The 19,678-nt window shown below is 38.2% G+C and overlaps 2 protein-coding genes across 3 annotated transcripts in view; both read left to right on the top strand.

Moving 5' to 3' along the window:
- The window catches only part of arid3a (AT rich interactive domain 3A (BRIGHT-like)), a 70,505-nt gene extending 64,319 nt beyond the window's left edge, over positions 1–6,186 (top strand). For both annotated transcript variants that reach the window (XM_041791382.1, XM_041791380.1), the window contains exon 9: positions 277–6,186. In XM_041791382.1, coding sequence (XP_041647316.1) covers positions 277–437 — 161 coding nt within the window. In that variant the 3' untranslated portion in view covers positions 438–6,186. The remainder of the gene's footprint in view (positions 1–276) is intronic.
- A 2,962-nt stretch (positions 6,187–9,148) lies between these two features.
- On the top strand, positions 9,149–19,538 carry ctdspl3 (CTD (carboxy-terminal domain, RNA polymerase II, polypeptide A) small phosphatase like 3). Its single transcript, XM_041790697.1, has 11 exons — positions 9,149–9,420; positions 12,423–12,546; positions 12,675–12,815; positions 13,654–13,768; positions 14,168–14,279; positions 15,762–15,848; positions 16,026–16,088; positions 16,399–16,478; positions 16,792–16,918; positions 17,563–17,658; positions 19,077–19,538. The coding sequence occupies exons 1-11, from the start codon at positions 9,292–9,294 to the stop codon at positions 19,140–19,142; spliced, it is 1,140 nt and encodes a 379-aa protein (XP_041646631.1). The 5' UTR covers positions 9,149–9,291; the 3' UTR covers positions 19,143–19,538.
- Positions 19,539–19,678: the final 140 nt, after the last annotated feature.

The following is a 19,678-nucleotide window of genomic DNA, read 5'->3' as shown; positions in this document are numbered from 1 at the left end:
AGAAGATTTCACATTCAGAGGAGTAATTATTAGAAACAGATGGAGTTACCAGTCTTTATAAGAGTGTTGGTGCTTGAAGATGACCAGCACTATCCTTTTGTCTGTACTGGATTATGGGTAGCATTTGGCTCCCAGGCCATAGTTCTGACATTCCAGCTTAAAATACAAAATACTCAAAATGTTGAACTATCCCTTGAATATATCAGTGTCTATCTATATATCGTTCTATCTACATACCGAAATGTTTCTGTTTTCTTTTGTCTTTTTTCCATCCAGGCGTTCTTTTTGCTCAGGCAGCAGCGGCGGGCTCGGTTTTCTCCGGTGCATCTGGATCGTCTGTCTCCAACAAGTCGGTCAGCATTCGTGTCGCTCCTCAGCAACAGCAGCAGCAGAACACACCTACCTCAACCTCAACCTCCAGCAACTCATTGTCTTAACAAACCCCTCTGCCTTTACCCTTTATTATTATTATTATTTTTTAAATACCACGCTAAGCAAAGCCAAAAAGCAACCTCATTTTCTACATTATCTATGCCAAAAAGAGAAGAACCATAAACTTTACGGAAAGACAAAAAAACTGAAACTCAGATCACTTGAAGTACACTATCTCAGGTTTTCTCTCACCAACTCACCTCTTTTGTTCTTCATAGCCAAAATGATCTCAGAAAAAATGTCTCAACTGAGAGCCAGTATATGCTAAACAGATATGTATGCACAACCTGTGAATTATTTATTTCTGCATAAATGTACAGATTATCGGAGAACAAAAGAGAAGGTAATAACTGGGAAGGGTAATGCACTGTTTACACACACACAAACACAGCTACTGATTGACAACGATGTTTATCCTCTAGGGGAGAGATATTTTTATTTTATTTTATCTTTTCATTGTCATTATTATCATTATTGTTATTCTCTTCATTGTGTTTTATCTTTTAAATTTTTAACCATCCTCTCTCTGCAGGAAAAAATATATATATTGAGAATTCTATAAAAAAGAAAATATGAATATCCTCTATTTTAATCAGAAAAGCTTTACTTGTATGTTTTCTTCAGGGCATATAACAATGTACCGTCGTGACCTCATTTCATGTAAAATCCTTATAACCTTATTCATATGGCAGCCATTTTAGATCTGCATGTGGAGTCTGGTGTCATATCAATGGATCAGATTCTTCATTGAATCACAAATGTAACCCAACTGGATCTCAAGAATCTGCAGGGATATTCATCAGCTTGGTGAAACATTGAATCCATTATTGATTGCTGCCAGAGTAGCTAATTAGCCAGGATGCTACATAGCAAGTTGGAGCAGTTGTCGTGGTTCTTCCTACTGAGACAGCTGGTTAATTTTTATCTGGAAGTGCTCACCTGTTTGTTGGCCAGTCTAGTGCATCTCTATTCCAATCTTGCAGGTAGTTTGTCAAGTTTACTCTTTACAGAAGCTGTTTGTGTGTCAGCTGTGCAGGTTTGAAAGTCAACTACAGCCTTTTGTGTTGTGAATAGTACACGTTTTTGATTGTTCTCAGGTGTCCACCTACTCATCTCTTTGACAAAGTGATGGTTTTAAACATCTTTCTCTGCAGAAAGATCAATATTTATCCTTTTTCTAACTTGGCCTTCTAGTAGAGTGATTGTCTTAAGGTCACATGCATGCCCGTTTTTGTACATAAAGCCCTTCAGGAGTGAAGCAGGAAAGGTGTCATTTCCTGTTTTCAATCACGTGTCCACTGAACTTCTAGTGGGGACTCTCACATGGACAATCAGGTGTGAGGAGATGCTTTCTGAGCTACAGAAGAGACTTCTCATGACAGTTAATTCAGCTCATATCTGACAATTTTTGTTTTTTTGTATCATAGATCACAGATGCTTTTATTTTTCTCCTCCAGCTTTGTATTTTGCATGACTTAGTTCTTCTGATCCAAGTGCTTGTTATCCCGAGCTGAGACAAAGACGGGGTCCTCTTGAGGCCTGCTTGCCACTGTTCGAGGATATAATGGAGAATGTCTTGTGATCCTCTGACTGTTTTTAGATGTTCTTGTAGCGTTTGACAATGTGAGCTCAAAGTTAATCAGAGCTGCAGCTGAGCGCTCACTGCAATGTAGGATTTCTTTAAAAAAAAAAAAATCCCCCACAGAGGATTTACTGTATCATTCAGGTGTAGAAGTGCATTTAGAAGCAGATCAATTATTGAGCTTTTTCAGCTTTAACCCAAGTTACCTCTCTGGACTTTTAAAGATTGTTACTCACTCCCCTCACCCACCGCTATGCAAAGCAGCCTCATTCCTACTGATGTTAGGAAGTAATCAGGCTTTGTACGCGGGCTCTGTTCCGAGGCCTTAACTCAGCATGAGATGTCCGCAGAGTGAGCAGTACCTCTGACTAATCGCCCTTTACTATTCTAGACATATATCACCAGATGGCTGCTGCTGCTGCTTTGATTATGGACCCACGTCTCAGTGGGAAACTACCCCTAGCTGCTACACAAACACTGTTGAAAGGTCTCTTTATACTTAGGACAGCATAAGTCATGAGATGCTGTTGTGATTCAGAAGAAGAGCAAGAAGGAAATGTTCAGCCCCTCATATCAGAAAATGAAAGAGGTGCTTAACTTGGTTTCAGGAAAAATGTGGTTTGAGGCAGCATCTCACTGGTTGAGCTGCATCTTAAAGACACGGACAAATTCCATAAATATAAATCATTAGATAGGTTCTAGGTAAACCAAGCTTTGTAACAGACTTGAAAGCAGTTAACCTCTATTTTTATGCCTTGAAAGCTGATTGAAATTCTGTGTTACAGGCCTGACAGCAAGGGGGAATACACACATACATCAAGCTCCATGTTTTAACAATCAAAAGTTATAGTTCATACATGTAAAAAGTCTTAGTTTCAGCTATAAATGCAGTCAAAATTGTACTTAGTTAAATACATTTCATATAGACATATTTCAAACATGCTGTACTGTGCAAAACTTTAAGGCATGTTTGGGCCATAAATTGAGGCTGAAGTAAGGCGTGTAATGGCGAGAAAGCCCACCTGAGGGCACTACAGAGTGGGATGGATTGACACAACCCAGGTCATGCTCTGGATGTCCTTGCATGTTACCATGGGCATGGGGAAATTAGTGCTGAAAAAATAACAAAGTCCATACCTTGAGGGCAAAGTAAAGGGTTAATGTGGCGAGTAAGCGTAGCCTAAGGCCCCATTCACATGGAAATGAAAACGCTATACTGCCATTTCGTTTTGGAAAAGTTTTCCATAAAGACGGAATCGTTTCAGGAAATATCTGCATAAAAACGAAACGACCAACTAAACTAAAACCAGATTGTGCACTCGTTCTTTTATTATGAAAGTAAAATTAACATACATGACTACTTAATGAAAAAGCACAGTCTCTAATGTACAAGCTGGTCAATCATTGCTAGCCTATGTAACCTTTGACATTCAGACCCAAGATGAAAATGTAAGGAGCAAACTCATTTCAGACCCTTTTAAATTTTGAGTTTCAGCAAGTTGATGATTCCAGTGTGCTAGCAGATGCTGTAAAGCATGAATAAGAACGTGTATTTTAGCTTTGAGATACATAAAGTCAAGCAGGTTTCTGTCAGCAAGAGTAGCAGATGTCACTGTTTCTGGTAAGGGCTGACAATCAAACAAACCTGCTGTGACTGAAAGCATTAGTTTGAGGGGGAGGGCTGTTTGAGATGGCTAAATTCAATCAATACTGATCTAAAGGATCAACACTGCTTCTTTTAGATCTGACCCTATGACCTTTTAGCCCATGAGGCAATAGCGTTGAAGCACCTGCCCCCTTCCAGTGGATCCATGTTTATCGTATATCCATCGATTGGCTCGGTGAAATATTTGCATTTGAACAGTGGAGGTACTGCAGCTCGTTCACTCACTCTTTCTCCTTCGTTTGTGCACAGCAGCAGTTTCAGAGTAGGTCAGCATCTTGTTAATTCTGCGTTAGGGACAATCAGGAGACCTTATGACAACACTTTATACCTCTGAACAGACTGACATCCCCTCAACCATTGTCAAAGCCCTATTTCTACCTCAAATCAGAAGCTTTTTAGAAGATATCTTTGCTTCAGCCACAACAGAGAAGCTTTTAGAGGGCTGATGCAGGAAAATCTCATGAAAGATTTAATCAGCGAGAGATTGCAGTGAGCACAGACAATCAGATATCAGCTTTAAAGTGTAAAATTCAATCAGTTTAAGTTATGCAAGTGGAACCAGGGAAGCAAGTACAGTTGTTTTTCAGCTCAAGCTTTGACCTCCTTGTCTAAAAGCTCCCCCTTGTGGAGGGTTATGCTATGACGCACAATCAGTCTCCTAACAACACATTTTCAGTGTTCTTATCTTCCTTTAGTTGTGTTGCAGTTTTTAGTCTTGTTTAGGCCACAAAGCTCCTGAAACAGTATTGAAGACATTACAGGGCAGGGAAATTCTCCACTGGACTAGTACTCTGGAAAAAAAACTTTGCTTTACTTTTTAATGAAAAACAAAGACATTTTAATTTGTTCCTTCATATCAGAGGTAGCTGATATTTCAGGTTGGTACAATGAAACTAAGAAAATTGTGTCCATTTTAACTCTGTTGTTCAGAGTTTTGAAAATACTTTTTGTATGAGTTTGTGGTTTATTCTAATCTTTGCATCTTCTCTGTGCTGCTTTAACTCATAGGATGTGAAAGTGGTGTGAAAATGGACAACTTTCTCTGATATTTTGTTAATGTTTCAGAATTTTTGTGTGCAGTTAAAAAGCTGGGAATGATTTCAAAGTCTGCTTTATGGTGCATTCACGTGCTGTTGAACAGATCAGAACAATGACTTAGCTGGGCTAATTTTTGTCACATTTTAAAATGCAAAATATTTTTTTTTGTTTAGTTTCCAAACTATTTTAGTGCTTGTAAAATAGGGCTTTTAAGGGGCTATCTGAGCTTCCAAACCCTCAACAGTGTCATCCCATTTGCTAGCTCGCTCAATGTCCAAAATACTGCTCATTTTCCTCCAACCAGAGCATAGCATAAAAAATGTATCACTTCCCACACTGTTGATGTGGAACATTTCTGGGTTAGGGTGCATGCAGCCTTTTGACTGGACTTCACCACTGACTTTACCTCCATCAGGTGGACTGTAGATGAGAAAAATGATGAGAAATAAGATGCCTTCTGCTGTGACAATGGTTGTATGAATTAACCTTCATTAAATAGACTATTTCTGAAAATGGCTTTGTAGGGCTGTGAAATATATCATGTTTATATTTGTTTTAATGCTCTTTCTTTGCTTTTTTCCTCCTGAATTTGCTGAAGCAGCCCCAGCACTCAGAGATTACATGTAGAGCAGATTTATAAACATATAGCGATAATGATGATGATGATAATGTGATTATTTTAGGGAAGCATGTGATGTGTGCGTGTGCGTGTGTGTGTGTGCGTGTGCGTGTGAGGGGGGTACTTTCACACGTCTTCAAGTTAACTTCAGAACTGAAACAAGACTCTTTGTCTTTTACAACTTCTCAGGAAAATCTACCTCTACCTCCAGTTTGATGCATTTAACCCAGGAAGGGCTCACGTTACAGCTCAGCAGGTACACAGAGAGGAAGTGTCGACAGGCACTGTGCAGGTTCCAACATAAACGTAAACAAAGCAGTACAGTGCTATAGATTAGCTGTAATCCTATGGAATATTTGAGATTGTATGGAGCTGTGTTTCTATCATTGTCATGGATAGAAACACAAGAGTTGCCCTGTAGGTGCAGGGTAAGACGTTTATTTTGGACACTGTGGTGTCCTGTCTATATTTCTGTGTATCAGGTTTGTAACGCTTCTGCTGTTAAGTTTATTTGAGCATCAACAACAGGGAACCTCCAGCTCAACTACTACTAGTACTTCAACAAATATCGCTGCCAGTACCACTGTTGGTACTGCGACTTTTGTTTTCAGTCTGTTCTATTAATTTGTGCTTATTCCTCCTTTTTTCTATAAATGATTAAATATTTGATGAATGGGATGTTTCCCCGATAACCACAGGAACAGTGAAGTGGCAGCGGGCAATGCAACTGTTTATTTTTATTTCATTTTTCTTTGTGTTTTTGAAGGGTGGAGAGCTATTCTTTCCTATTTACTCAACATGTGTTTGTGTGAATACTTTTATTTTGAATCTGAAATTAATAAAATATCACATTTCTTAAATGTCACAACAGCCTTGTTTGTTTTAATGAGTTTCAAGATATGACAGCAAACCTGTGGAGTATCAAACAGGATGTTTTTTTTCCTTTAAAGCTGGGGTGTCAAACTGAGTCTGGGGCCACTGAGATCTCCACTGAGATGTCCTTAGGGCCGAACTATTTAGGCTGGAGCTGTCAAAGTCAATCACAGCGAGGGTCAGATTCTGAATTTAGGCATAACCGGAGAGCCTAAGAGGGCCAACATTTAACCATTAACTGTCATCCTCATATTTACTAGTAAAAAAATATGAAGGAAAAAAACTGTTGATAAATCTGATAAACACTGATGATAAATCATTTTGGGATTAAAAAAGTCAAAATGTTAAGTTTAAAGGCTCAAAATCTGAGAAAAAAAGTCAGACTTATGACTTTCAAAAGGGCAAAACACGAAATAAAGGCAAAGTGATATTTTAGAAAGTCAAAATAATGAGTTTAAAAGGTCAAAATATAAGCTTAAAAAATCAAAGGTGGGTGTAAAAACTTAGAACATTAAACTATTTACTTTATTATTGCTCTCTTTAGCTTCTGGACCTTTGTGTTATTGTAAAAACTAGTTCCTCTGTAAATATGAATTTTTAATATCCATGGTTCACATTGCCTCCTCTTTAGGTTGGTAAATCTGAAATTCTGTATTAATTTACAAAGAATCACATCCCTGGTGCAAGTTTTAGGGCAGACCCTTTCAAAACAACAATCGATGGTTGCTAGCAACTCTAGTCAGCCAATGGGTGAAAAGTATTTTAAGATAAGATAAAATAAACTTCTATTGATCCCCACTAGGGGAAATTTGGTTATTACAGCAGCTCAACATGGGAGAGACAGAAATTAGAAACATGGTGAGACAAAGAATTGGCTTTGCTACGAGTGCACTATTATGGCAGAAGCATTGCCTGCCCTCCCAGCATTGCGTATTCTCGCTACAATTTGCTGTCTTTCTCTCTGTTTTGCTCCTACTTGTCTCCTCGACCAGGCATGCATCTTTCAAACTCTATAGACTCCAAAACTTTGAATAGAAACACACCCACAAATGCTGCTGGGATTGAAGTTACTCATGTCTGCCATCTCCTGGTGTAAAGTGGTAACAGCGCAGACCTTCGCCATAGTGAAGAATCCTTTAAAAATTCCTGGATGCGGACAGTGATCCGGATCACTCCCAAAATCTAATCAGTTCTTCCTTATGCCATTGCTGACATTTCCTGAAAATTTCATCAAAATCCATCCACAACTTTTTGAGTTATGTTGCTAACTGACAAACTAACTAACAAACTAACCCTGCTGATCACATAACCTCCTTGGCAGAGGTAATAATACTTATATATTACATTATTTTGTGTTTTCATTATATCACACAGGAACCAATTTCACCCTCTGCTGGTTAAAAAGAGTATTTCAACATATGTTTACCAAAGATTTTAACTCCATATTTTTATGTCATTTTAATTGTGTTGCAAGATGGCATTACATCCCTGGTGAACATATATTCATCTTACAGACAATATAGTTGATACTTGTGTTAAAAAATCAATTTCAGACTGTTTCAGATTATTGGTGTCAAATTTTTAAACCCTGCTGCATGAGTGAAATTAAAAATCCTACTCATAATTATACTTATAGGTGTCTTTAAGCTGCTTTGTTTGATGTTTTAAATTTATGTACAAACAAGAAACTGAAGTAAATTAAATGCAATTGACCTAAACGGCTCATTACTGCATTACTGCATTACTGCAATAAAATCTTGCAATAAATACCTCTATAGTGGTGGTAGGGGTATAAATTTGTTTACCTTACAGGTATAGTTTGTAGTATTTAGCCTAGTAGCATATAGCAGACCAAACTTGGTCAAAATGACACATGATATTTATTAGTATGTCTGTCTAAATTAGTGTTTAATTACTTCAGTGCATTATTTTTTTTCATTATCTCAGAACAAACCTTTTATTCATACACAGGGAGGGTTTTTTTCTAAATCCAGATTATTTCCAGAGTTTCCACTAGAGCGGTGGTTCCCCCCTGGGGGTCCCGACCCCCGGGGGGGTACGAGACAGTGAAGGGGGTCGCAGGATAATTTCCATCAAACAAGGAGATAAAATTTATGATTCATTTGAAAAAATATTGTTAAAATGAGTTCAAATTAAAGTCAAAACAATTATTAAGTGATGTATGTGCTTAAATGCAAGTAAAACTTGCCTAAAATACAAGTTTTGTACATGACGCTTTGTGTAATCTTACAGGCTTCATCCCCCTCAAGGGAAGATAGAGGGTACCTGATCCCTGACACCATTTTTTAGGGGTCAAAAGTGAAAAGTTTGAAAACTCCTGCACTAGAAGATTGGGCATCACAATCTAGAATTGACTACTAGATGTTTCTGGTATTCCAAATTTTACACACTGCTCCTTTAAAGAACTGCAATATGGACCATAACAAGAAACACGTTGGCATTCTTTTATTGTAGAGGCACAATGATCAGAATACTTATTTTCATGTATCTAAATGATTTTGAGCAATAACCCTATTCCACTGATTACTGCAATTATATGATTTTTATGTATGTGATTCTGTTTATGTCAAAGTCAAATCATCTCAGTGACCAAATTTTTTCCCCTTTTTTAAACCATTTTTACTGGGTGTTCCCCCTACAGTAGCACCTAACATTCATTATCCAGCACTGGATGTTTGTAGAGTAAAAATCTGCATTTAAAACCAAGGTCTCTGTGTCGAGATGCTGACCTACATCTCATCATTATTCATGAACTCAGCCACACACATGCTCTCTCTGCCACGTGAATCTCGTCTCACGTGAATGCCGGAGTTTTCCAAAGCCCCGCCCTCTCGCGGCGCCCACAGTGGTGAACCTATCGCAGCCCGGCAGATTTAAACACTCAAACTGATTCGAGAAGAGACGGGGATGAGCGGGGCGGGCGGAGCTAGTTTTTGCTGCTGAAGCCAGCCTGGTGGTCGTGGGGAAAGAAAAGCAAAACAACGGACGCAAAGCCACTTCATCCAGAACCGTGGATCCATGTGTATGTTTATGACTGTAAGTCACGTTTGAAGAATAACGATGAGACTCAGGTCTCAGAAAACCGTTACTACTTTCTCGGAGTCTCCGAGGATCAACCGCCAACGGTTCAACAAAGCGACACCGAGACGAACGCACCTATCGGGAAATGAGAGCCCGCTTCAAACCAAGGTAACTGATACTGTTTGATACCATTGTTTTCTCAGATTTTGCCCTGGTAACAGTCGCATTCAGCATTGTTTTAAAGGCGAATAATGTGTTGGTTTTCAGATACAGTCATGTAAGTTATCGTTTCTTTTTGCTAATGCTAAGCAGTTAGCCACTGTGCTAACTGGTTCGCTCATGACAAAACAGTAGACGGCGTTGCTAACAGCAGCTTGGCGATAGGTGGCGTTTTTCCTATTACTTTCCTGTTTCACTCATTACTCATTTTCCTAATCTGTTAAATATTCTTTACCAAAGTCAGACTGCCATCGAAACATATTTATAGCGTTACAGTGGTTACTTCTATGTTTGTTTTGTGAATGATAACCAGAAGTTGCAACTTTAACCAGGTAAAGGCTAACGCATTTTCACAGCAGCGCCACCCACGAGGCCCCGGAAAATACGCGTTATTTGTACTACATTTGAAGAGGCACCGCCTTTAAGCTAATTTGAACTGCATAAAGGTGTTCTTCCACTTAACTATTGTGGGCCTGGTGCATTTCAATAAATGACTGTCCAATGCCCCCTTGAAAGCAGTTCTGCTGTGCACCTCATACTGTACTCAGTGAGCGGATACTGACTAGTCTTGTGTTTGCCGTGTATGACTCAACTTGCGCACATTGAGTCGGAAACCAACGAAGTCTACTATGAGACAGAGTAGCATAGTTCTTCTAGACTATCTTTTAGTGAAGGTTTAAACAGCATAGCCAACGCTGTGATGCTATGCCAGATCTGAACACACGCAGCTCTGTGACGTGCTGTCTGGTGGAGGATTTAACAGCCTGGTTGCATGTGAGAGAGGGTCTCTTTAAAAGTAGGTCATCAGGACACACGCAGGCAGAGTCTGTTTACACTCAGAATTCCAGCATGGATACATGCTTTTACGAGGATTTTAATTTATGGCTCACGTGTGAGCGTCTTCTTTGGTGTTGGATGATTAATAGGAAGTACAGGCAAATAAAATATGTTTTGGAAGACGTGGCATATGGTTGAACAGAGGCAGTTGAATAAAACAAAGGAGGAGCTCCTGACTATATCAAAACCCAATGCTGGATGAACTGCATTGCAATACTTTTAAAATATTTATTAATTTATTGCAATGCATCATTAATCAATTACTTATTGCAATACTTTGTCGGAGCCAGTTCTTCACTGATCTCTGTTAAATGTGCTTGCCAAACTTGGGCATTTGTCTTATTAGGACTGTTTTTCTGTTGAATGACTGAGCAATCTGTACTCAGTATCATTCTGAGGCATGAGAAAAGCCTCTTATTACTCGATGATGCTGTCAAAGCTGGTGCCATTTCTGCAGTTTGATGATATCTGAACATAAATGAGGGTGAGAAGAGTCGAGGACAATGAAAAGTATGCACTAATAAATTGTCAGGAGGAGGGATGACGAGCATCCAATGAATATAAAAAAAAACGTTTTAAAATGAATTTTAAAACGGTTATGGTTTAATTAAGTACTCATAATGTGCTGGGTATTGGTGAGTACCCAAATGTAAGTACTCGTACTTGGTCTGGAAAAACTGGTATCTGCATCCCTTGTGAGATGAAGTCCAAATGTTAACATAATTTTGTGTGGAGAAGCTCTAAGATGGTTAGAATTGCTTATTGAGAAATTACTACATTCAGACCCACAGCTGAATCAAAATCACTATATTCTATAAGAAAAATATTGGTAATCAGAACAAATCTTTGAGAATGAATTATTGGTTTATTAATATATAAGCCAGATAATAAAGTATCACTGATTTGTGGAGAAAGTATGAGGATGAATAAGTTTGTATTTCCACTCCTTTTGAGATATGTGAGCCATATCATTCTGGGTTATTTTCAATATCTGTTTATCTGTCTTGGGCTGAGTGATCGTTTTCAATAATTTTTTACATGTTAGAGCAACAGTTTAGAAAAATAGCAACACATCATTGGGATTCCTAACAAAATACCTTAAAAGGGAACCTTTGTGCTGTTTTGTCTAAGAAGAATTTGATGATCACACCACCAAGAATCCTGAATTTAGTTTGAATCCCCTATAAACTGATATATGTTAACTAATTTTTCACAGTGTATACCTTTTGAAATATTTGGTTCTCTAGACTGATTGAACTATACTTTCAAAGCCAGGGTGTCAGCAGGGTTTTAAGTAATATTAAAAGTTCATCAATTCAGCCAAATTTAAGGCTTTTAAGAAGTATTAAAATGTCTAAAGTGCAAGACTATAAAGTCTTAAAATTTTGCTTTATTTTTATAGGCTATTCATCCTAATAGGTGGTGAGCTTGTTTTTAGGTTTATTTCTGTATTTAATGAAACATCACATTTTTTGGGAAATTTGCCAGATCTGACCATAATTTTTCCTAGACTTATTCATTATTGAAATGAATACAACTCACTTACTATGAGCTATGGCTGATCTGCTGCAACAGTAAAGTGATAATTACACATCATGCCAGTGCTTTACAGTCAGAATTAAAGATAATAAGTATCCTGAAATCATCTGTTAACCCCTTTTTTGTACCCTTACAACCTAACTATGCTGTTCAACTTTTTAGTTTTAACCACAGTGCTTTTAAACAGGTACTTCTAGATTGTAATATAGCTACTTTTAGGCGACTTCAGTAAAAGATAGGACCGTCCATCCAGCTACTTTATGGTATTGGTTTAATTTTCCTCATAGTCTAATCTGAAGATGCTTGAAGACAGTTTAATTCTACAATAAAAACACTTTCTTTTGTTGCATTTTCCTTACTATCATAACAAAACATATAGGAAACTGTGTTGTTAATGTAACTGGTAAGAAAATGAAGGTGCAATAGCTCTTCAAATGTATGAAGAGGGTCACACACTGAGCTATTTTAAAGAGACCTAACAGAGAGCATAGCATTAGCAGCTGTGAACACAGGCCCTAGTTATCATTATTTTTTTATGCATCTATTCACACATTTTCTTAATTTTTGCTGTGAAGGATGAAGAGAACTTGGAAAATGATCCCCAACCTTCAGATGATGAAATTCCCACTCTGAAAAGGCGACCACTGCCCCGCGGCCGGGCAAGGAAGAGAGTCATCGCTGTGGATGACAGAGAAACAGGTGTGTTTTGCAGCTTCATGTTATTAAAAACTACGCTTTTTATATGTTGTTACGGTAGGAATCCTCACATCCTTCTTTGGGTTTGTTTTGATGTTTCTGACTTAATGTTCTTCTTCCTGTACTCTTAGATTTGGCCTTCAAAACTCCAGTCAGATCAATCTTGCGCCATGAGCGCATTCTGTCAGAGATTGACCCTGTGACTCCTCGAAACACAACAGCCAGGAACATCTACTCACCCATCGTTCGTTTCCTCACACCCAGCAAAGAGAGTAAGTACATTTGACTTTGATTTGTTGCTTTACATGAGCCTTAAAGAGCCCAGCATGTTTAAAAACTGAACCTTCAGATGTCTCCTGGACTCCTTTTAGGGTTTTGTTGTTGAATTTGAGGTTTTGGGTGATTTAAAAAACAACTGTTGGCCTTTTTATCATTTATTTTGAAAGGCATTCAGTTATCTCTTACAAGAGTTTTTCACTTTTTATGTGACAAATGTGTCTGGAAAAGTGAACTCTCTTACCAACCACAGTGTAAATTTACCAGCTTCTTTCTGGTGGCCTGTGGTTAAATCCCACTCCAGCTTCTTCACACCGAAAGAAAAGTGTTAGTCTCCTGAAGTGCTCAGCAGGCATTAATGTGGTGAGCTGCTGCTTGGTATTTATTTTATGATGGAGGACCCTGTGTCATGTTGGAAACACCAGGCATTACTGTTCCCTTTTGAAATACGTCAGAAACAATATTGATGGCTTCAGTGTTTACAGTGTGAGAGGCTTGTGTCACGTCACTGCTTCAGTTGGGAGCTTCAGGCTGAGAAAAGCAAATGAAATGTATGGTTAAGGGAGATTTTCTCCTATTTTGATCATTTATTTGATAATGTAATACTTCTAGGTCTAGTTACATTAAAAGGTGTCAGAAAACAAATCACTGCAGTGCTTCTCATTTTTATAAAATTTCATACATACAGGTTATCTCAAAAATGCTAATATTTGCAGAACAGTTTTCTTTCCTCTATGTATGCAAGGCAGACCTATCAGGCATAAAATGATTACCATCTTCTCACTGAAAGTTGAAGAGTTGCTAATTGCTTGTTCACATATTTTTCCTTCCCAGATGTGAATTATGCAGAGACCGGTCACAACGTGCTGATGAGCCCTGAACAAGGAGTCTTTGGTTTTGGCTCCATAGACCTTCTGGCTGGAGAGGAGGAGGAGGACGTCTTTAATCCGTACGTTTTAAGCCCTTTTTTGGCATCCAGCTCTGTGTGGGTTAATCTGATGACATGTGTATCTTGTCTGATTAAGCAATCTGTCTGCTTTTCTAAGAGTCACACAGTGGCTTTAGGGACTGCGCTGTATTGGTACTAGTTAACTGAGATTAAGATAAAAGGAAAGGTGGCTGTGAAGGTGGAACATATAAAGTAAAACCACTGTGCACTGTGTTCTAAAATCCATATACTACATTAGTCTCTTTCTAAGTCTTTCTAAGTTTTGGAAACCAAAAAACAGTACTGAGTGTTTGATAGACTGAGTTTTTCATGTTATTGTTCCATGTCATTTTGAAAAAACCTTGTCTGGTGTCAGCTATTCTTTCTACTATTAAAGCATTACGTCTTTTTTCTTTCCAGCTTTAACTTCATTAAGAACGTACCGCTGCAGTCTCAACATTCCCGAACACCAATCAGAGATATTCCCCCAAAGACCAGGAGCACTCCTGAGGCCACACTGGTGGTCGACCTGGTATGTCCAATCCTCTACAGCAGGATCATCAACTACATTTGCACCAGCGCCAAATTTTGTATTGACAGAAATTTAGGAGGCCGTTTTAAACTAAACTAAAATAAATATAGATTTTGGTCCAATTAACATGTTAGTGTTTTAGTTTTTTCTTTCAAAGTGCACATCATTTTTAGGCATTAACAATGAGATTGAGTACTATTACTTATACTGCAGCCAGTCACAAGAGGGCGGTTGAAATGTTTTAGCTAAATATTTCATGTGGTCCACCTCCTGGTTGGTGTGAAACAGCTGCAGGAAACAGGGCTTTGTTCGAGTTTGCAGGCAGGAAAAATATAACCTTACAAGCACTTGAAGTAGAAATTTGACACAGAATACAGCAGATTTAATCAGAACTTGACTGATAAGTGTGTGTTTATCATGCATCTTATTTACTAATAATGGCTGACAGGTGGATTTTCTGTAAAACAGAGCAAATGTTAAGTCATTCTTGATACAACTGTTTCAATATTAGTTGTCCTGGGGGGTTGATTTAATGGCTATTGAGATCTGAAAACCACAACATCTTTTTCTTCCTCACATTTCCTGAATTTAACCAACTTCTGGGGCCAGATGGGAAGCTTTAAGGGGCCTGAAATGGCCCTCAGGCCACCAGTTGATGATCACTGATCTACAGCCACATAAATCCTATATGTTGTCTATATGATGGAAATACTTCTCATAATGATCATTGTGCAGTGTCATTGTACTTTGAACTTTGCCACAATGTCTTCTGTGTGTCAAGTCATTTAGTAGTTTACCACCATCTCTAATGTCTCCATAGTTTTTGTCATTTTGTATTTCTAACTTGTGGAAAATGGATTTTAGTTTTATAAGTTAAATGTAAGTTTTGCTGTAGCATTAGTCTGAAAGTAACATTAAGGTCCATGAAAATTGCTACTGTTTTGCCACCTTCAAGAACTTTGGGCTCCTTAAATGTACAGGCTTAGATATAATTTGTTAAATCCTTAATACAATCACATCCTGGCAGTCAGCTGACCCGTTTGGTGTAGGGTCTTACGGACAGGGGCTACCAGCTACTGTGAAGATATTTTCCTTTGGACCAAGCAGAGCATTGGCAAACTCCCCAATGAGATCTTCTTAGTCTACCTAAACTGTCAGACGTTTGTAGTAATAGGCCTATAAAACTATAAAAGGGAACACATTGTAATAGCACATTTGTGTTCAAGTATAATCACCACATCTGAGCTGCTGATGAGGTAAAATGATGGTTTTCAATCCCTCCTCTCTAAGGTAGCTGCATTTAGTTTTCCATCACTCAAACAAACTTCTCAAGTATCCCTGGTCTGCCTAAAACGTGTTCTTTTTTGTTCACGTGTTCTTAATTTCTGATTTCTCTGTTAAGGGGAATACAGAGTAGATGGTTCATCTGTAGAAACATGTGGTTACTTTTGTGTGAAGTAGCACTGATCTGTGTCTCTGCAGGAGGAGACATTGATGTTCAGCTCTTTGAATGTGATAGAGGATGCAGAGTACACCTTCAACACTGCTTTCCAGGACCACCAGTACAAGGTAACGGCTCACTGCATGTTTCTGAATCTGAGGCACACTGAGCAGGTGAACAGAGACGGCGAAGAGAGTAAAAGGTTGATGTTTTAATGTGTGGAGAGAGTTTGTCGTATGCAGTGATGGATGAGAGGAAAAAAATATTTTTTATTGATTTTCTTTTATGTTCTGTGTGATGAACAGGTGTACATGATCCTAAGGCCACATGTCAGAGAGTTTCTACAGTCCATGGCTAAAGTCTATGAGGTACAGACTTATCTGACAGGAAATTCGTTATTTTTTGTGCACTTCCCTCAAACTACACTGTTTGCAGTCTCGCACTGTATTTAGTCTGACAAACCAACTAATTAAATAATATAATGCTTTAATTTGGTTTCAAATACAGGATACCCTTTATACTTACCTTTTTATTCTATAAATCCAAACAATTAATTATCCCCAAACTTCATTATTTTAATTTGACAAAAATCTAAAGAAAAAGAATAATGGTTGTGGTGTCCTGATGTGTTCAGAGTTCTGGTTTGTGGTCCCAGCTGTTGTTTGCGTTCTGTTGCAGCTGTTTGTTTACACATGTGCAAAGAAGGACTACGCTGAGAAGATACTGAACATCCTGGACCCGCAGAGAAAACTGTTTCGGTTAGTCTCCTCAAAGATCTGTTGACACTGGTGTCTCAAACTCTTGAGTTGACCTGTAGTTTGTCAGGCTCGCACTGAGAGTGTGAGCCCGCTGCTGCAAAGTCTCTGACCTCCTCTGAAATGTTAAATAGTTTTGGATTTAGTTTGTAAGTTTGATTTATTTATCCTTAATATCACAACAAGAAGTGAAAACAAAAAAATAATACACCAGATAAATCAAATGCAAAATGTAATTTTGAACTTTCTAACATGCTTGTACTTTATACACAAAGTGGTTTAGATATTTCTAATCTGTTGATGACTTTCCTGCTAGACATCGTCTGCATCAGGAGGACTGCGCCTGTGTTCTTGGTCATTACATCAAAGATCTCAGCGTGCTGGGAAGGGACCTCGCCAAGACGGTTGTTCTGGACAATGCCCCCCACACATACCCATACCATGTGAGCATCCCACAGCTGGGATTTTACATGCCAATTTAATGTCCTACACTCTTTCACTATCATCACATATGATCACTTTGGATGTCATCATATTAATATCTGTTTGTTTTCAGAAACAGCATTTTTGTCTCATTAGTTTTTGACATTCACACTATGTATCACACAGCCCAGCAGTTCCTATGAAATGCAAACTTTACAAAAATGGAACAAAATGAGATCACTACTTAATATAAGCAGGCAGAGTTATTTAGTGCAAGAGCTCAGACGGGGCTGCAGCTGTGAGGGACCATGTACAGCTGTGGATTTATGAGCAGCAAGTGTTTGGGGATTGTTACAAAAATAAGTCGGTTTTAATAACTGAATCTGGCGCTCTGTGCAGTGCTGTAACTTGATATGTTTGTAGCAACCATGACGTTGGAAACAAGATATTTATCGGCACACATCTGATTAATTGTAGAGCAGTTTAGTGTTGCTTTTTGTGTATTTACAGAGATATTTTCTATAAGAAGGTTATAGAATAGCTCGATTCAACTTGGATAAGTTCTTCTGAAAGTGTTGTGTTTTTTTTTTTGTCTGAGTGCAGTTAAAACCGTTATAAAAAGCTGTTTGTTTCATTGAAAGATTATGTTGGGTTTTTTTCCCAGCTGATGAACACCATTCCTATCCCGAGCTGGTCTGGAGAGTCCGATGACAGAGAACTTCAGAAACTCATCCCCTACTTGGAGAAACTGTCTGCAGCGGTATGTCTGTAACACTAAAACACCATCCCATGTTTCACTGAATTGTTCACTTTGGAATAATGTGGTTTCTCTTCCATTATTGTGTTAAAAATTCCCCTTATAATTCTTTTAAGGAAGGAGTCAGAGTGGCCCCTCTGAATGTGTCCAAGCCACGCAACAACAGACGGCTGAGCCACACCCGCCTCTGTTGCTCTCTTTACTTGAATCAAATCTTTTCAATAACCTGTACTCAGTAATGTTTATTTACTAATTAGTACACCCACCTCTGTTATTTGAATTTTACACATTGAGAGAGAAACATTGTCTTAAAATTGGTGATGACTTCTGGCTTTACGGCACAAGGAAATGCAAGCTACAGACGCGTATTTTGGGAGGGCATTGTTATTTTTAAACAGTAAAAATGGCTTCCTGTTAAATAAATGTGCTTTGTAGAGTTCAGTTTGAAAAGACTCCTCATAGCTTTGAAGCAACCACAGATAAGTGGAGCACAATGCTGTCACTATGTAGCTTGGACACTTTTAGTGGGGCTGTACTGTTGGATAAACTTCCTCTTTGCTGGAGATAGGACATGCATGAAACTCTAGTTCCCTTCTTTTAAGATCAGCAATCCCAATAGCTTCTGTGCAGACATGTAAAAAGGTCTTACTAAATGATGGATAGATCAGAGGAAAATTAGATTAAAAAAAAAACTATTTGTAAAATTATTCCAAAATGTGAGACAGCAGAAATTTTTCATTGTTGCTGTAAGACAGTTTTGACTTAAAGCTAGATTAATATAATCAACCATGTAACACTTTTTTTCTTTGTTTTACATCAGTGTGTGACAAAATCCCAAACCAGTCAGATTTAGGACAACAGAATCAGCAAATAATTGACTTTTTGGTAACTTAAATAAGGATAAGCACTGTCGTTGGAGGTCTAGTAAATCATGTCATTTCCCCTGTCGTAAGATATTCTTGGATTCCAGTGCTGGATACACAGTAATACTTGTGGGGAAAAAAATAATTAAATATCAGCCTATTGACAGAAAAGAAAAAAGATGGATCTTATTACAGAGAATGGACAAGGGCTAGCAACATCAGGATAGATTTAAAATCTGGGATGTAGACAACCCTGATGTAAAACTGAACACTGAATCATGTCTTACTTTAAATTGTATCAGAATCAATGTATCTGCAGCGTTTAAGAGTAGATTAATTGTTAGTGTTGGTGTATATCATTGTGAAGTCTGAATTGTCTGCAGTATGAATCACTTTGAATCATCACACTTCAAATTAGTGCATCCATATTCACAGATTTAGCAGACATTTGGCTGTTTGTCTTGAACAGCTGGTTATCTGCAGCTGCATCTGCCTGCTTTTTTTCCTTCAGGTTTCATGATTCTGTCTGAAAATCTACTGTGTTTTTTTGTTTTTCAGGACGATTTTCGGGAGGTGCTAAAGAAGAGGAAGGATCACTTCCACAGGCTGCTTTCAGAGGACTAACAGGACCCCTCAGCTCTCATCCTTTCTTTAAAAACTTTACATGACTTTCACAGCTCTTGTTTACTTTGTCTATGCTTTGGCTCAAAGCAGAATCCAGTCTGAATGAGCAGACCTGAAGCCTGACCAGCTCATCCTTCTCGTCCTCCCTGACGACTTTAGAGGACGGCAGATCGGTATTCCAAACATGCTGCTGGTCATTCATCACTAAAACTCGTTTCTCTGAGACTCATTCCACAGGGCAATAAATGCCACCCAGTGCATGTGTAAATATCCCTAACCAAACTCTGTGTTGTTAATAGTCCTGTATTTTAATTTATTGATTATATCGCTTATCATCAGCTACTCTGTATATTTTAAATATGCTTTTTTTATGCAATAAAATGATCCTGAAGACAACAGAGAGTTGTGTGACTTTCTGTGCCTTCTTTCAGCACAAAGTATTATTATAGTATCTTTAATAATAGTTACTGCTGAGGTATTAGTATAGTTCCTATTTTAGTTCTGTGATAAGATAGGAACTAATCAGAATAAAATCA

The sequence above is a fragment of the Cheilinus undulatus genome, linkage group 7 (assembly GCF_018320785.1).
Source record: "Cheilinus undulatus linkage group 7, ASM1832078v1, whole genome shotgun sequence".
Lineage (NCBI taxonomy): Eukaryota > Metazoa > Chordata > Actinopteri > Labriformes > Labridae > Cheilinus > Cheilinus undulatus.
The sequence above is the reverse complement of the archived record's forward strand: the minus strand, read 5'-3'. Positions and strand labels throughout refer to the sequence as shown.